This window comes from Nomascus leucogenys, chromosome 17, assembly GCF_006542625.1.
Source record: "Nomascus leucogenys isolate Asia chromosome 17, Asia_NLE_v1, whole genome shotgun sequence".
In the NCBI taxonomy this organism is placed as follows: Eukaryota; Metazoa; Chordata; class Mammalia; order Primates; family Hylobatidae; genus Nomascus; species Nomascus leucogenys.
In genome coordinates this window covers 16,212,383-16,231,663 of record NC_044397.1, presented here as the reverse complement: position 1 = coordinate 16,231,663, position 19,281 = coordinate 16,212,383, and the positions used below count along the sequence as shown (strand labels likewise).

General features: G+C 35.0%; 1 protein-coding gene across 14 annotated transcripts in view; it reads left to right on the top strand.

The window, feature by feature from the left end:
* Positions 1-6,004: 6,004 nt before the first annotated feature.
* The window catches only part of SLC4A10 (solute carrier family 4 member 10), a 356,421-nt gene continuing 343,144 nt past the window's right edge, over positions 6,005-19,281 (top strand). For 5 of the 14 annotated variants that reach the window (XM_030796796.1, XM_030796789.1, XM_030796794.1 and 2 more), the window contains exon 1: positions 6,034-6,236. Coding sequence is in view for 6 of the 14 variants with exons in the window: in XM_030796797.1 (XP_030652657.1) it covers positions 6,189-6,236 (48 nt within the window). In the remaining 8 variants the exon portion in view is untranslated. Of the gene's footprint in view, positions 6,237-19,281 lie in introns of all 14 variants that reach the window. The other 9 variants (XM_030796801.1, XM_030796795.1, XM_030796793.1 and 6 more) reach the window with 5 other exon arrangements.

The window sequence follows — 19,281 nt, the reverse complement described above, 5'->3', positions numbered from 1 at the left end:
TCAGTTTTCTCAGAGAAATGAAAGCAAATTTCAGTTATTTTGTTTTTTACTATTTTATTAATATTGAATTAAGATAATATTTTTAAAATCTTAACTAAGTTTTCCCCATATGTTTTTTTAAGTGCGTTGTATTTCTTCATTTAATCATTGGCGTTTCATATTTCGGGATGGATAATGCAGCAGATAATCTGGCTTTAAGTTTCAGAAGCCTTAATCTAGTTGGACACAGGTTCCAAATAATAGCATTGTGAGAAAAGATGAACAGCCAGGCTGTCCATATCAAAAGATTCTCCAGAATGGAGGAAAGGAAGAATTGGAAGTAGTAAGAACTTCATGTGTCAATGTGTAACCTTAAGAAAGGGCTGTGTGCTTTTTCCACTAACTGAGCCCTGGTTTGGGTTTTGGAAGAGAGAAAATAACAGGTAATTCAGTTAGGTTTACAGAATTTGAAAGAAAAGACAACTTGTGTCCTATTCCCAATTAGAGGGTTTGAAAGTTTCTCTCATTCCTGATGCAGACTGGGAGAAGTAGGATAGACATATTCGTATAGTAATAAAGGATCAAATCTAAGAGGTTATTTGGATATTACGTTTTTCTAGTAAGGACTTTCATTTCATATATGCAACATAATTCTGTTGCTTTAAATGTGATGGAAATAATAAATATAAAAGAATATCATTCCCCACTCCCAGAGTTGTTAAAAGAAGTCTATAATGAAACATGCTGAAATGTTAACAGTGACTATCTCTGGTTGCTGGGATTATGAATGACTGTCATTTTCATCTTTATACTGCTCTGAATTTTGAAAAATTTCCATAATGAAAGGGTTTTTTCACTTGGGTTTGCCATTACTCATCCTTTAGTTTATGTTTCATCTCCCTGATTTACAAACTCATTAGTTGGGCATTATGTCCCTATTTGATACTCCTTTAATATTTTGGACAGCTCATTGTCTTATCACCACAGTACATTGAAATAATCACCTGTTTCCTATTCTAGAGAGTTGGGGATCCTGTCTTATTTATCTTTGTACTATCACATAGTACAAAATCTGTGCTTAATCTTTGTTAAATCAACTAATAAAAAAAGGTCTACATAAGATTATTTTATGCTTTGCCCAAATTACAGCTTCAGATAAGATTTTCTCTCTGTTAGGAAAAAAAGCCCTTTACATAAATAATATGTAAACACATGTGAATTGTGGAACAATCTGAAAATTACAGCAAAATGAGAAAAATTCAGGTTCTTAGGTAATATAAGACCATGTAAAATGCATCCAAACACTCTTTGTTCACTAATACTTTGGTTGCTTATGATGAAGCTGAGAAATTGCTATAGGTATATTTTGATTTTTTCTTATATTTTTCCCATATGACATTTGTCATCTTTCTTTGACAGACAGAGTGCAAACTCAATAATAAACACAAAGATTTTTCTTGTTTGTCATCATTTGAGAATGTATACTAAAATTTACACATAGGACACTGTGAATAATGATTCTTTTAGCGTAATTTTTCATAACTTGGGATACAAAAGGACACATTAAGGATTAGTTACAAGATTAACTCTGTAAGTGTGATATTGATTATTTTCAAGTTAGGAATAGAAATGATACATTCAGGACCATTTAATAAAGGCAGTGATAATTAGGCTTAAAGGCTGATAATTGGAGAATTAATAAGTTGAGGCATGCGTATATTTCTTGTTTATATAACAAACAAAGGAAAATTAGATCTTTCCATAAAAGCAAGTCCCCTAAGGATTTTAAATCTCTGGGGTAAGGATGAGAAAAATGCTATTAAAAGTTAGTCATTTTGTCTTCTGGCCTACCTCTGATTTTTGCAGAATTTTTAAAAATTTAAATAGCACTTTGCTGAATGATGTTATCTTTGTTTTCTTCTAAATTATCTCTTTGAGTCCAGGGGCTATGTCTTATTATTTGTTTCTGTATAGTTGCTAGCACATGGTAGGTACTCAAATTTTTATTGAATTGAGTTAAATTAAATTAAGATGCTGCCCTCTAGAACTCAGTCTAGAGAGTAGGCCTTCTATGAATTTTTCTGTAGGAGGCAATTGGGACAAAAAGTGAAAATCAGGTCTTTGTTCCAATCTTCAGAAGTGGAAAAACCAGTCATGAACTAAGAGAAGTGGGACTAAGAGAGTTTTTTAAATGTGGGCATTAGCCCAATGTTGGAATGGGCTCCCTAATTATTTATTTTATATATTCCTTTTCATAGTTGATGACTGGAGTCACTATCGGGTTGGAGTCCAAGAACATCTGTAAAAACGTAGTGTCATTTGACACCTTTAAATTTTAGTATTATATAAAGAAGTTCCTTATGATATGCCAGGTTTTAGAATGGGCATTCTTACTCTTTTTCTTAATGGTTAAGTGCCACCATTTTTAAGCTGTCAAGAAAGCATTTTTGGTATTTCTTGAGTTGGTCAAATTCAACAAAATACTTTTGTACTGACCCTTGAACAACAGAGGTTTGAGCTGCATGAATCCACTTATATGTAGATTTTCTTCTACCTCTGCCACCCCTGAGACAGCAAGACCAATCTTCCTCTTCTTTCTCTTCCTCAGCCTACTCAAAGTGAAGACGATGAAGATGAGGACTTTATGATGATCCACTTTCACTTAATGAACAGTAAGTATATTTTCTCTTCTTTATGATTTGCTTAACACTTTCTTTTTTCTAGCTTACTTTATTGTAAGTTTATAAAACATATAACATAGAAAATACCTGTTAATTGACTATTTCTGTTATTATTAAGGCTTCCTGTCAACAGTATTGTAGTTAAGTTTGGGGGTAGTCAAAAGTTATACACAGATTTTCAACTGCTCAGAGGCTTGGTCCCTCTAACCCCTCCATCACTAATAGTTTTAATACAAACTTTAGTCAACTGTATTTGGCAAGGGTCAACTGTATTTGACAAATCTTCATAATAATGCTTTAAGTTGTTGAGAACATTTGTATAGGTCTCAAGGGATAAGACATACAAAGGAATGAAACATAAATAAATAACGTAAACAGATTCACATTTTCATATGTGAAAAATAGTAATTTTTTGAAATATTATTCTTGAACTGGTAATATTACCACTAACATAGGATTACTGTTCAGACTACATTTCTGAACTCAATGCAACCTAAAATTTAGTTATTTTATGTTAAAAAGGGCCAAAGCAAAGAACTTTGAGATCTAAGCCAGAAACTCAATACCACCAGGACTGAAAGTGTTTTCTTGAAATACCAGTGTTGGCAATACCTTTAGAATCCAGTGTTTTCTTCCAATACAACCAATACTAGATGGTCTTTTCTCTAAGATAAACATTATATTAATGTGCATATCTTAACACCAGGGGCTTAAAATAGCAAAAGGAGGTAGGAACTGAAAGTACCTTGAATCCACGCTGACTTGCTTACTTAAGGGATTAGTAAAATTTGAGGTCAGCAAGAGTCCGAAGATACAGGAGAGATCAAGGAAGGAAGCACACCATGGTGGCTGTATTCCTTTCCTACTGGTCACAACATGGGCAGCTGGACAGGAAGGTGGCTCTTCTGTTTAGTACTTTCTGTTATTCCTCTGTCTGTACGGTTGGCTTGTGACCGATCCCTACTTTTATTTCATTCTTCAGAGAGGAAAATTCCACTTTAATATTGCTGTGTATGACAGGAAGTAGCATAGTACTTCACACATAGTAGGACTGACTGAGTGAAAATCAGACTATTGTCTCATTCCAGTAGGGTGTCTGGAACATTTAGTTCCTTGGATAAATTCAGTCTTGCAATACTTTAATGTGATGATTGAAATCATTGCTGTCAAATTGTACTAATAGAATCTCATTGGATTTCTAAATAGGAGCAGGCTAAACAGGAGCCTATTTTTATAATCTCAGATCCAAGGAAACTTTACTGTAGTGGAAAGAGCTCCAGACTGGAAGAAATATAAAATTTACCTGGGGGTATTTTTCAAAAAGTATATCCTCACCTACTTCTTCTCCTCACTCCCACCAAGGACATATCCGAATCTCCAAGGCAGATAATATGTAGTTGAGAAAAAGTTGTTCATGCAATTTGTATTTCCTATTCCCATCTGTTTCTCTTCACTTTCTGAGTTTGAAAATCAATGGAAAAGTTGAGCTGTAAAATTCTATGATTTTGTTAGTAAAAATTCCACTACCTACTGATGGTTTTCTTCCTAGGAGTTATTAGTTTTATACCTATCTTCTTCATTGGGACTTATTTAGTATGTGGATGCATTCTGTCAGGTCATGGGCATTAATTCTTATATATTCTATTAGATAGGTAGCAGATTAAATGAGGATCATATTCTCCACTTTGTTGTGCTAGGCTAGTATTTGACATCTTGGATAAGAGAACTTTAGATACATAGGCTTTCTTGATCTTTAGAAGTCGACTGTCTGCTGTTGCAACCCTGGCTAAGTCCTATTATATTGGCAGAAATAGTAGCTCTGTCATATCATAAGCACTCAAGCAATGGTTGTTCCAGCAAAGTACCTTTGTAGTTTAATAATACACATTTTAAGAAAACATTGATAAAAAGTAATTTTAAATACAATTTTACTCTTATTTTGGCTTTCAGAATTAAGGGCAAGACTTTTTCTTAATTATACTTAAATTAATTTTGAAGAAATATAAGTGGAACAACATAGGCTTCTCAATGGGATAGAATCAACCTTTCTAAAGTGAAGTTATTATTTTTATTATAACAAATTGCGATTGTTGGTTATTTGAATGGGAAGGTAGCTTTTATTCATCAGTCTGTGGTAGAAAATCAAATTGACCCCCATATCAGTAAATTCCTAGTCAGATATCTTGTTATGTAAACCCTTGGTATCAACTCAGTATGCTATGCACAAAGTAGCCACTTAAATATATTAATCATTAGGGTTTTAAAATAAATGTTTTCTTAAAAATTAAAGAAGCTTGTTGTAAAGAATTGTATTGAGAAGGAAAGCAGATAAATGTTATCCATAATTCCACCTGCAATGAGCATTATGGAAAAATTTGGTGTATTGCTTAAAATAATTTAATATTCATTCCTGCTTATTAAAGGTTTTAGAATCTGGTAAAATTATTCTTATTTAAGATAAACGATGTTAATAATTTTTAGTCACCCTCTTTTAATGCCTGAAAGTTCTTTATTACTCTTCATTTGTAACCTCCATACACTTAGTCTGGAGTTCAGCGATATATGGGCTTCATTACTTAAAATACTCTAGATCTATAATCAGTTTTAGGAAATATGTGTAGTCACTTGATGATCCTCACCAACTACTTCTTCCTGCAAAAGAGCATGTCTTTTCTTCTGTGGATTATTTAAATAATCCCCTACCCCTATTTTGTTGAGACTTTTAGGCAAAGGGATATATACTTGGGCTATTCTTGTCAGATTCATTGTCTTTTCAAAGTGCTTTAGTATCTTGATCATTCCTACTGTCAAAATATTTTCTTTCTCTGTCATTTTTGTTGGGAAATCATAGAAAAACATATACTTTATTTTTAATAATGTGTGACTTACCTAAGGTTTTCACTTTTAAAATACTGAAAATATCTGTCCAATCCTTATTGAGTCAACAGTGACTTAAATGCTTGATTTTGTTGTCGTTGGTGGTGAATAGTTAGTTCAGCCTCACTAAGACACGCTAATACTAAAGTCATCTTATCTGTTTTAAAAGCCCCCAGGTACTCAGAGCGGAACACCTAGTAAACCTTATTTACATCATCTTGCTTGACTTATGTCTCCTGTGGGGTTCTGAGAATGAAGCGAGTCATCTCAAAGTGTCAAAATCAGACTGATTTGGTTGGAGGCCAACCTGGACTAGTCTACATGAAATGTGAGCATCTTAGGTGAGATTCTTAATGCCCATTAGACTTGTAGCATTGCTTGCTGTATTTTATACTAGTAGCCAGGTGTGGGCAGTGATACAGGGCTTGGGGGATCTCTCCTACCGGCCCAGGGATCCAAGGCATTCAGTGCAAAACCTGGCCAGCAGCCCGAGTGAGTAGGAGCCATGTGACTCTGGTGAGTTGGAGTGTGCAATTGCCTCCTGCTTCAGAGCTACCTGATCCGAATACTAAGCAGAGCGAGTGCCGGGCTGAGTGTAAGACACTGAAGACACTGCAGAGCAAGGTGCTTATTCCAGAGGCGTTACAAAACATGGAGATTAAAGACCAGGGAGCCCAAATGGAGCCGCTGCTGCCTACGGTAAGAGACAACCTGCTATCACATAGATTAACCGCGTTTGCTGCAAAACCTGTTAGGCAAGTGGTCTGCTAGCTAGGTGCAGCGAGTGTACTTTTGGGGTGGTGGATAGCTCCTACGACATATGGACAGGGGTCTCCTCCCATCTTGAGAGACTGAAATGCATAAAGCAAAGCACACGATTCTCCCCCCCTTCTCAATATGGATGCACTACGGTGATGAAATGTCTCATGTTTGCTGCTGTTTGAAGAAATGGCTAGGTTTTAGCAGCAGGGGCAGTTATGTGTCTCTCTGCCTGCCTGTTACTGCTTATCTCTCTGTTTCTCAGGCTGTGTGCTGGTTTAAGCCCTTGCAAAGAAGCCCCCTTTTATCATGTTTAATCCCTGTCGAATTTCCTCCCCCTGCCTCATCCCCAGGCAGTGAGGTGAGGGAATCTGCTGCTGTTGCAGCTCTAGAGATTTAGTCTCCACAGAAACCAGGGGAAAGAACAGAAGGATCGTGTGTGTGTGTGTGTGTGTGTGTGTGTGTGTGTGTGTGTGTGTTCAGTCTCTTTCTCAAAGGGAAATGTGTCATGGTTTTTGTACAAAGAAGGTATGCATTTTTGGGGGACAGGCACACAATTCAGATTTGAATATTAGAAAGGTTTCTGAACTGTCATTTGGTAATAGCCCATCTGTTTATCTCTGGGTTCTTAAGCTGTTTCCCTACACTTAATTTTTGTGTAAGTGATTGATTTGCCTATCCTCTCCACAATCTCTCTGTCTGGCTCGCAGACTTTGGAGATCTTCAGGCAACATCTTTTTCAGTCTGGAGCAGCTGCTGTTGCTGTGTTTAAGGAAAAAAGAAAAAAAACCCCAGTATTTTCTTGATGCAACAGAGATGACAGTCATAGCTTCCAGCCATCTATCAGTGCTACCACAGCAGAAATCCCCTCCCTGCACCAAACCAGACGGAGGGGCTGTTTCTCAGCTCCCTGTTACTAAGGTTGGTGACCCACCTTGCGCGGAAGGGACTGGCGGTGAGCTGTCCATTTCCGAATCCATTCCTAGGTTTTCAACAAAATGCTTCCGTAGGAGGAGTGGGCAAATTCTGGGCCACTGTATTTTCAGGGCCTTACCTCTCCTGCCGGGCTCACATGCTGCAAAAAGATTCCAGTTTGCATCCCCGGAATCAACTGTGGCGACTGAGCATGCCCAGTTCTCCTGCGGACGCCAGGTTTGAGCAGGGAGGGAGCAGAGTGATGGGAAGAATGCAAGGAGTTACCACCAAGAATAGAGTCTCAATAGAGTACAGGGGCAGTGTCGGGGTAGGAGGCCGGCAGAAAAGGAATGGGAGAAAGAAGTTTATCAATTACCCTGTCTGCCTAAAAATAGAGATATTTCTTTGTGGCGTCAAAGTGGAGTTCTAAAAAAATAAGTGTAAAAGATTTGTCCATCTTCTCAAACTTGAACAAATACATAAATTAGGATTCTGTTAGTACTCAGAATAAATACTGTTAAGAATACCAGGGAACTCTTGTTCCCTGGAGGAGAGACAGGAACTATACACAGAAATCGTGGTATGGGAATTAGGGAAGGTTTAGGGAAACCCCCAACCCTTTTTTTTGGCTGGCGGTGGGGGTGGGGTGGGGTGTTGGAACCTGTCCTAGAAAAGCAGGCTAAAGCCAGTTTGATGTGGCTTATGGATTGTCACTTGTGGGGAACAGTTAAAGGGTTTAGGACCAAATGAGGATTAACTAGAGGAATTTAAAAGAGGATGACATTACTGGGCTAGATGGGCAACCAATTTATAGCTTAAAAGAGCAGAGAAAATACAAGTCTTTCCAGAAAAGAAGGTCTACAATACATCTGATGGAAATTTTTGAAGGCCAGAGTCAAAAGTTTGTGTGCCATGGGGTTAATGGTCAGTACAAAATAGTGACAGTTTAATGGTAAGAGAGAATCATATTAGTAGATCATTACAAGAAAAATAAGCCTGAGGGGCTAGAGAGGTTGCTGAATTACTGGTCCAGTTTTATACTGGTATAGCAACTCCCCCAGTTGCTTTTATGAAAACCTTTTTTTGTTTAGTTTTCGAAACAAACATGTTATGTAAAGCAGATTTTATTATTTTCATTTTCAAGGTGAGAAATTGAGGCACAGGGAGTCTGAATAACACGTGTAAGATCACCCAGTGATGAAACCAGGACTAGAATTTAGGTCATCTAAAACTAGTTCAAAAATTTTTTAAAAAATTCAATATTTTTTACATTAGATTCTTAACCAGGCTTAACATGATCAGTTCCTGGACTGAAGTTTTTATGCTTGGAAGAGAGCTCTGGGCTGTGTTTTAGAAAATTAATCAGATGACTTTGCAAATAATTTTGTGAGAGGCAATATAGCATAATATTTAGAACGCAGTCAAGGCCCAACACTGCTATTTATTTGTTAAATTATATTGGGAAAGTTATAAGTCATAGTTTCTTCAACTGAAAAATGAAAAGGGAATGTTGTTACATATCTCTTGAGTTTTGGAATAAGTTAAATAACTTATATGAAGTTCCTGACATTTAGTAAGTGTTCAATAAGACTTGCTATTGTCATTGTCAATGTTGCTGTAAAATGAGTATATTATTGCTATATTCATCTGAATGTAGATACTGACAGGATGTATAGGTTTCAGGTTTTTATGAAAAGTGGCTTGTCAGTACTTTCTACCAAGAAGGAAAAGTGGAAAATGGAGAACTGGAAAAGACTCTTCATAGTGGAGGTGGGAGGTGGAGTTTTTTAGTTATAATTATGAAAACTTTACAGTATGCTTGGAGAGCCAATTGGACAGGCATTAAAAGCCAAGATTAGATATGGGACAGAAGCAGTCAGAGGTAGACAGGTAGAGAAGTGAAAGAGAAAGAAAAATAAGAATAGATAAGTATGTAAAATTAGTGAAGGTATTAATCCCGACTCAAGTGAAATGGAGGAACAGATTCTCATTAAGCCTCCCAGAGTTTACCTCCATTTAGTATAGTATATATAAAGTACATTTGAAGGATATGGGCAGAGGAGGCCTAGATATGTTTCTCTTTTTTTCCCAGTCCTTCTTAGGTAGCTTCAATGATAATTTCCTTTTGCTGGACAAGCCATCATTGCATTTTGTAGACTCTAATCACTCCAAGGGTTAGGGCATTCATTCTTGTTGGCTAAGTGTATAGTCTGGTTTTGGTAGCAACGGACTGTTATGTCTGAAGTTATAGAAAAAGTGTGTCAGAAAGATGTATTCTCTTAAGTGCCTGCTGTTGGCCAAACACATTCTTGGTGCTGGAGATGCAGCAATAAATAAGGCAGGCAAACACCCTATATATGTGAAACCTCACACTCCAGTAGACTAGAAATAGGACTCGATTTAACTTTTTAAGAGACTGCTGCTTTCTCCTCAAATATTTAATAATTGTTATAACCTTTTTGATATGGATATATATGGAGAATATATGTAACAGTAATATGGTGATATCATTTTAGTAAGAATGGAATTAGCCTTTTAAAAGTATGAAGCCCAATATTTAGGATTGCATTATGATTTCACATTTTCCTTTGATATTCAATGTTGAATTTGCTTTTAGAAGTAACCTAACAATTTAAAAATTATCAGGCCATGGAAGAAGCTTCCAGGAGAATATAAAACAAATATTTATATCTCATGACATTTAATCTTGGGTGATCTATAGCAAGTCCACTTTGGATCCCTTCTAAGATTCTGATGTCTGAAAAAGGACTTAAGTTGAGCTTACTCATAACATTTCCCTAAGGTATAAAACTACAGTAAAGTTCACTTTTAAAAGGTAATTTGATGATATAGGATAGATGATTGGATTTAGTACTTTTAGAAAATGCTAATTCCATATTTCCAAGTGGCCCAGTTTATTGAATTGTTTTATTTGTGGAAAAAAGTTATAAAAAGTCTTTAATATTATTAAATCAGGGAAAGGAAAATGGGACCAAAATGTCAAAGTAACAAAAAGAGCAAATGGATTGGCTAAGTAATATTGTTTTTTCTATTCAATTTGAATTGAAATTTAAATTATAATCTGAGCTTAAAGAACTCACTACACCTTGTAGGCAGTAGGAAGCAAAATGCAGTATAAGAAATTGATCCCCATTTCTACTTTCATGATCTGAATTGTTACTCTAGCATGGTGAGTGACTATAGAAATAAAATATATGTATAGAATGCTAAGGTTGGGAATGAGTGGTAGAATCTGAAGGCTATAGGTATTGAGTTTACTTATTTATTAATATTATGTTTATGATAAAAATATTGAGATCAGATTAGGAAGTAGGCTAGTTTATGATGAAGAGTTAGAAAATATCTGGGCCAAGGTCTGGAACTCAAATAGAGTCAGAGAGCATGGTCAGAATACAGTGATACTTCCAAGGTATCATTTCTTTCTAACCTTGAATAATGGTTGCTTCAGAAGTCTAAACTGGGCATGAATAGATTGCAGTGTATTACGATGTGCCGCAAATAAATGGAGAAATGTGGATGCCACTCTCAGCCCTTCTGTGAGAGAGACTTCAACTCTTCCTTTCCCATATCACATAGGACACATGACAATGATCATTTGACTTCCTGTGAGGACACCATTGTCAACCTATATAGTAAATATTAGTTAAGTTTATGTTTTATTTTTAGGTAAAATAAAATTAGATTGAAGTTTTAATATATTCTCGCACCACAAACAGTTGTCTCAGATACACTTTGGGGTGTACAATTTTTTTTTTTTAGAAAAAGGGAATAATTTGTGTGTGTTGCATCTTTTATGGAATTATATATATATATATTTTAGTAGGTTTTATTTTTTAGAGCGATATAGGTTCACAGCAATATTAAGCAGAAGATACAGAGATTTCCCATATATCCCCTGCCCCTTACACATACATAGCCCCCCCATTAACAAGATCTCTCATCAGAGTGGTACATTTGTTACAGTTGATGAAACATTATCACCCAAAGTCCACAGTTTGCATTAGGACTTGGTGTTGGACATCCTATAGTTTTTAACAAATTTATAATAACATGTATCCACCATTATAGTATTATACAGACGTCATTTCACTGCCCTAAAGATCCTCTGTGCTCTGCCTATTCATCCCTCCCTTTCCACTAACCCCTGGAAACCACTGACTTTTTTACTTTCTTCATAGTTTTGCATTTTTTAGAGTATTATATAGTTGGAATCACAGTACATAGCCTTTTCAGATTGGCTTCTTTCATTTAGTAATAGGCATTTAAATGTATTTTCATGGCTTGATATCTCATTTCTGTTTATCACTGAATTATATTTCATTGTCTTGATGTACTACAGTTTATTTATCCATATACCCACTGAAAGATATCTGGGTTGCCTCCAAGTTTGGCATTTATGAATAAGTCTGGTATAAACATCCATGTGCAGATCTTTGTGTGGACATGTTTTCAATTTCTTTGGGTAAATACTAAGGAGTGTTATTACGGGATTGTATAAGAGTATTTAGTATTTTTAAAAACTGCCAAGCTGTCTTTAGTAGTGGCTTTACTACATAGTATTCTCATGAGCAATGAATGAGAGTTCCTCTTGCTCCACACAATTACCAGCATTTGGCGTTGTCAGTTTTTTATACGTTGTTGGATTTGATTTGGTAATATTTTGTAGAGGGTTTTTGCATTCATGCTTATGAGGGATATTGGTTTGTAGTCTTCTTTTGTTATAATATCTTTGTTTGGTTTTGGTATTAGGGTGATGGCCTCACATACTGAGTTAGGGAGTGTTCCTCCTTTCTATTTTCTGACATAGATTGTTTTGGAAGGTTATTCATTGTTGACACCATTATTTTTAATAGATAGATTCATGTATATTTTGACCAGAAGACTGTAGAGATCAACTGGAGTCTAGATTTTAGACTGGCTCCTTAATTTACGGATGATGGAACTGGACATCAAAGACATAAAGAGATATATTTAAGAGCATGCTACTTATGATGCTAGTTAATGGCAGAACTCAGCCTAGAGTCCAAATCTCTTGATTATTCATTTATCATTCTTTCCACTATTATATAGTCTCTATTACTAGCATAGCATCAACAGCTGACTTCCAAATTAAAATGGAAATTAGGCAATATTTGTAAAGTAATAATAGATATTGTCTCAGGCTCATGGTAGGTACAAACATCTGTAATCCTCATGATAATCCTGAAAAGTTGCTAATGTTTTCCAGCTTTGCAGATGAGAAACTGAGGTCCAGAGAGTTGTATAAATTATCCAAGTTCACATAGCTAAGAAGTGCTAAGCTAGGATTTGAAAATATTTTATCTAGTTAATAAGTAACTTGTCTCCCTTAAGGCTAATTAAACAATAAAAAGAATCCCATTATAAAACGAGCTTTCACATCTTCCCCTCCAATAAAATGTGAAAGTACTCCGATACAAGATGCTATAAAATGTCAGGTCTTTTTTGCCCACATATTTCATGATTCCATTTATATGAAATGTCTAGAATAGGCAAATCCTTAGAGACATAAAGTAGATTAGTGGTTGCCAGGACCTGGGATGTAGGGGAGAGTTAGGAGTGACTGCTAATAGGTACAGTTTCTTTTTGCGGTGATGGAAATGTTTTGAAATTACGTGGCGGTGATGGTTACACAACACTCTGAATATACTAAAAACCAATGAATTGCACACTGTAAAATGGTGAATTTTATGTTATGTAAATTTTATTTCAAAAAATTATTTTAAAAGTAAGTTACTGTTTAGCATTATCATGAACAAGGAGAAGGCCAAGAATCCAAAAAATGCTTATATCAGTTACATTTATATAAATTAAGAAGAGGGCAAATAAAATATTCACAAAATAAAAATAATTTCCTCCCCCCACAAGAAATTCTTTACCACAAATTTGATTCTGTTTGTCGAGATAATGCTGAGATTGGTCAGGGTTTCAGGTTATTTGCAGACCTAGAGGTCTTGGAATATATCTTCAAAGCTGAGTTAAGAGAATATATGGGGCATTTTATGTACCAGAGAGAGAGAGAACTATTTCACTTGAGTCACACTGTATTTAGATATTTAAATTCTTATGGCAATATTTTGTAGTTTTGTCTTAATGTAAATTTCTATGCAATATAGCAAGAATAACACAAAAATTGCAGAAGTGCCATTTATATAGTGGTTCCTACATTGAGCTTAAATACCAAATTCATGTTGAATTCCAAGTAGCTCAGAACTCGAGAGGTGCTCTCAGAAGATGAAAATGGAGATTAATCTACAAACTCAGTTGGGTAGAGTGAAGTTATATTATAGCCAAAGACTCTTGGTATAGTTTTGAATTAATGACAAAGTCCCTGTACCAACATCAGCAAGACTTGCTCATTCATCATGAAAATTATGCTCTAAGGATCTAATAAGCAAGTTTTTAAGGCAGAATTTTCCCATTGCATATTGAATGTGCTAGGTTGCTGGAGTGCCTCCAACATTTATTTGTAACTCCACTTGTTCTTGCTAATTCTGGAAAACTAAAATTATTTAGAGAAGGCTATTTCTTTCTAGTGTCTTTTTTCCCCCTTTTGACTAATGAGGCTTTGATATCAAAGATGATGACCTAGTCAAATTTCAGAAAGCAAGTGACATAAAAAGTAGGTATATAACAACTACCAGATGGGATCAAAACATAGCTCTGCTTAGGAAGCACATTTCATTGTTGTTAGATCCATACTGCTTTTTTCACAAAGTGGTGAATTTCTGTTGATATTTAAGGTTTTCTGGGAATAAACCTCTCCAAATGCTTCTGATTTTCTCAGATGTATGAATGTGGTTTAAAAATGAAAAAAAAAAAAACTCACCACATACACACAACAAACCCAACACAGAGACAGCAGCAAGACACACCCTTAAGGTATAATATAATTAGTTATTTTAGTGCATAATCATGTACTTTGTAGTATAATTTTATGATATAAATGTCCGTTAAAAACATGTCATATATAATTGACAGAACACTTATAGTAAATATACACATTTGGTATTTTTTTTCCTTAACAATGGGATTATTGAAAACCTTTCTCTCGAGGACCACCTGCATCAGAATTGTCAGGAGGGCTAGTTAAAAATTCAAGTTCTGGGCCTTATTTAAGCCTACAGTCTGAGAATATTAAAGGGTAGTACTAAGGAAACCAGCATTAAAAAAACCTCTAGGTGATTCTTATGTACATTAAAACTTGAGAATTTTTGCCTTAAATATCAACAAAATAGAAAAATCATCATATATTTGTAAATTATTTTAATGGTAAGAATGCTGGGAGACTAAGTTTTGCCATAAAACAGCCTTTTTAACAATAAATCATAATGGGCTAGAAAAGTAAGTGCTTATTTATTTATTTAGCATATTACCTATTACTTTGCAATATTGTGTATATACATGTATATATATCCTGATGATTTCAATTTATGATGGCTTGCTTATGATTTTTCAACTTTACCAGGGTGCAAAATCTATGGACATTCAGTATACTCCTCAACTTTCCATGGTGTTACCTCTGGATAAACCCATTGTAAATGGAAAATGCCATATATGGAAGATGCACTTTCAACTTATGATATTTTCAGTTTACAATGGGTTTACCAGGGCACAACTCCATTGTAAGTTGAAAAGCATCCGTATGTAAATTATTTTACTTAAATGCAGATACATATAACTTGTTGCCTCAATCAGTGGCTAGATTCTTGAAAGCAGCTTATTTTAGATAATTTTTGTGCTGCTCTCACAGAACCAAGTGCATGGAACTCCTTGTTAAATATATCATGGGTAATAGATTAAGCAGCAACACTAGCAGACATATAATTGTTAAGAGTTTGGACATTGGAGTTGGAAAATTCTAAAAGTTTCAGTTAGGAGGTGTGTCAACTTTGGCAAGTTATCTAGGTTTTCAAAGTCTTACTTTTCTTACCTATAAAATAGGAATGGTAATAATATATCTATCTCCCAGGTTTGTGAGAAGCAATAAAAAAATACACATTATATCATTTAGACTAATGACTCAGTAATAGTAGCTATTATTCTTATTCTTGGCTTAGTAGTTTTCCTTTTGAATGAAAATTACCTGATATGCACAATTAATTCAATCCTTGATTCAATAATGCTTACTCAATAACTCGATTTATCCATTTGACATAATATAGAAGTATGTCAGTAATATAAATTGATAATTACAATACAATCCTTTTTCTAATTATAAAATTAATACTTGATTTTTAGGATCATTTGCAAGGCATCAAAAGTAAATATAAACTAATTTTGTCATGTTTTAGCTTTTTATTTTGAGACTATTTTTACTCACAGAATACTTGCAAAAATAGTACAGAATTCCCATATCCTTTTCATCCACCTTACCTTAACTTTCTAAAAACTTTCTAAAAACTAGAAAGTTAATACTGATACAATTATATTAACTAAGCTACCATATTTGAATATCACCAGTGTTTTCACTAATGTCCATTTTCTGTTCTAGGATACAATTCAGAGTACCATATTGTGTTTAGATATCACATTTCTTTAATCTCCAGTTTGTGACAGTTACTGAGTCTTTTTCTTTCGTGACCTTGTCACTCTTGAAGTGTACAGGTCAATTTTTTGGAGATTACTACTCAATTTGTGTTTGAGGTTTTCATAGTTAGATTGGGGTTATGCATTTTTTGTCAATAATACTGTAGAATTGACGTTCCATTTTCCTTTCTATCAGGATATACATATCTTACTTCTGGTGACATTAACTTTGATTATGGAGGTATCTTCTGTTTTTTTCCCATTGAAAAGTCAAAAAAGTTTCCCTTTGTAATAATATATTTGGGGAGATACTTTGAGACTATGTGAATATCCTATTTCTCTCAAATTTTTGCACATTAATTTTAGCACTCATTGGCAAATATTTCCTGTAGCACTTATGGAGGTGTCTGCGTCATGACGTTTTAAAACTTTTATTCGGTTTTGAATAGACACATAATAATTATACATATTTATTCTGTAAATATGTATGGTATGATGTTTTGATACAAGGATACATTGTATAATAATCAAATAACATATCCATCACCTCAAACACTTATCTCTTTATTATGAAAACATTCAAAATCCTTGATTTTAGCTATTTTGAAATATACAATACATAAGTGTTAACTATAGTCACTGTACTGTACAATAGAATACCAGAACTTATTCCTCCTATCTAACTGTAACTTGGTGCCTATTGACCAACTTTTACCCATCATTCCCTTCTCCCTACCTTCCCCAGTCTCTAGTAACCACTATTCTATTCTCTACTTCTACGGAAACAACTTTTTAAGATTCCACATGTAAGGACACTTCAAAGGGTTTGTGGAAAAATGTAATTAAAAGATAAAAATAAAATATAAACTTTATTTCTTAATATAAGCTCTATGAAGTTCAAGACACTTCTGTAAATGATGATACCAGCCATTTAATCCCTAAAGAAGCAAGGGTCTTGGGAATTTAACCATGTCAGTGCAGTCTTTCTTTTACATTAATAACTGAAGAAAAATGGGTACCCTTTATGTATTTTTTTAAAGATTCACACAAAAAAGAAATTAGAATGAGCCAAATCAGGACTTTAAGGTGGATGCCTAATAATTTCTGATTGAAACTCCCTCAAAATTGCCCTTGTTTGATGAGAGGAATATGTAGGAACATTGTTGCGTTAGAGAAAGACTCTCTGGTGAAGATTTTCTGGGCATTTTTCTGCTAAAGCTTTGGCTAACTTGCTCAAAACACTCTCATACTAAGCAGATGTTGTCATTCCTTGGCCCTCCAAAAAGTCTACAAGCAAAATGGCTTTAGCATCTCAAAAAACCGATGCCATGACCTTTGTTATTAATGGGTCTGCTTTTGCTTTGACTAGACCATATCCTCCTCTTGGTAGTCATTGCTTTGATTGTGCTTTGTCTTCAGGATCATTCTGGTAAAGTCATGTTTCATCTCTTTTGCAATTCATCAAAGAAATGTTTCAGGATCTTGATTCCACTTGTTTAAAATTTTAATTGAAAGTTCTGCACTTGTCTGCAGATAATTTGGGTGCAGTGATTTTGGCACTGTTTTAGTTGAAAGTTTGCTAAACTTTAATTTTTCAGTCAGAATTGTGTAAGCTGGAGTATTGGTTATAGCTATGGTGTTAGCTATTGCTTGTGCTGTTAATCATTGATCCTCTCCAATTAGGGCACAAACAAGATTATTTTCTCACCTGAAAATTGATATGAATGTTCTGCCACTGTGGGCTTCAACATTGTTTCTTCCCTTCTTAAAATGAGTTATCCATTTGTGAACTGCTGATTTATTTTGGGCATTGTCTCCATAAAGCATCAGTGATTTCACCATTCTTCCACTGAGGCTTCACCATAAATTTGATGTTTGTTCTTGGTTCAATTTTAGCAGAATTTGTGTTGCTCTGATATGGGCTCTTTTCAAACTCGTGTCTTATCTTTCTAGGTACCTATAGATACTCATCAGACATAACAAGTTAGTATGAGTTTATTTTGGTGCAAATTTTTTTTGAAATTCATGCAAATTCCTTTATCATACACATTTTCTGTGAACTTTTTGAAGACCCCTTGTATAAGTGAGATCAGGCAGTATTTGTCCTTCTGTGCTGGACTTATTTCACTTAACATAATGTTCTGTAGGTTTATCTATGTTGTAAATGACAGGATTTCATTCTTTTTTGTGGCTGAATAGTACTCTATTGTGTGTGTATATTACATTTTTATTTTTATTTGTATTATTTGTTATTTATTTACCTTTTTTGAGTTGCAGTTTCGTTCTTGTTGCCCAGGCTGGAGTGCAGTGGCACGGTCTCAGCTCACTGCAACCTCCACTTCCTGGGTTTAAGCAATTCTCCTGCCTTATCTTGCTGAGTAGCTGGGATTACAGGTGCCCGCCACCATACCTGGCTAATTTTTTTTGTATTTTGAGCGGAGATGGGGTTTCACCATGTTGGCCAGGCTGGTCTCGAACTCCTGACCTTAGGTGTTCCACTTGCCTTGGCCTCCCAAAGTGCTGGAATTACAGCCACCATGCCTGGCCTTTTTATTTTTTTAAGAGACAATGTCTTGCTCTGTCACCCAGGCTGGAGTTTAGTGGTGCAATCATGGTTCACTGCAGCCTCAAGGACCTGGGTTCAAGTGGTCCTCTCACCTCAGCCTCTTGAGTAGGTAGGACTACAAGTGTGCACTATCATGCCTGTCTAATTAATTTTTTTATTTTTCTATTTTTATTTTTATTTTTTTTTGTAGAGACAGGGTCTCACTATGTTGCTCAGGCTGGTCTTGAACTACTGACCTCAGGCAATCCTCCTGCCTCTGCCTCCCAAAAGCACTGGGATTACAGGCGTGCATCACTATATCTGGGCTACATTTTTATTTTTATTATTTTATGTATATACTTATGTATATACATATTTTATGTATATATTTTATGTATATATTTATGTATACATATATACATATGTATTTTATGTATATATTTATGTATACATATATACATATGTATTTTATGTATATATGTATACATATGTATTTTATGTATATATGTATACATATTTTATGTATATATGTGTATATATACATATATACATACATACATATACGTGTATATATATATATACATGCATGTATATATATACATATATATACACACTATATATATATAGAGAGAGAGAGAGAGAGAGAGACAGACAGACAGACAGACAGAGTCTCACTCTGTTGCCCAGGCTGGAGTGCAGTAGCACGATTCTTGGCTCACTGCAACCTCTACCTCCCGGGTTCAAGCAATTCTCCTGCCTCAGCCTCCCGAGTAGCTGGGACTACAGGTGCCTGCCACCACTCCCGGTAATTTTTTTTTGTATTTTTAGTAGAGACAGGTTTTTAACATGTTTACCAGGCTGGTCTCAAACTCCTGACCTCAGGTGATCCGCCCACCTTGGCTTCCCAAAGTGCTGTGATTACAGGTGTGAGCCACTGTGTCCGGCCTATCTGGCTTA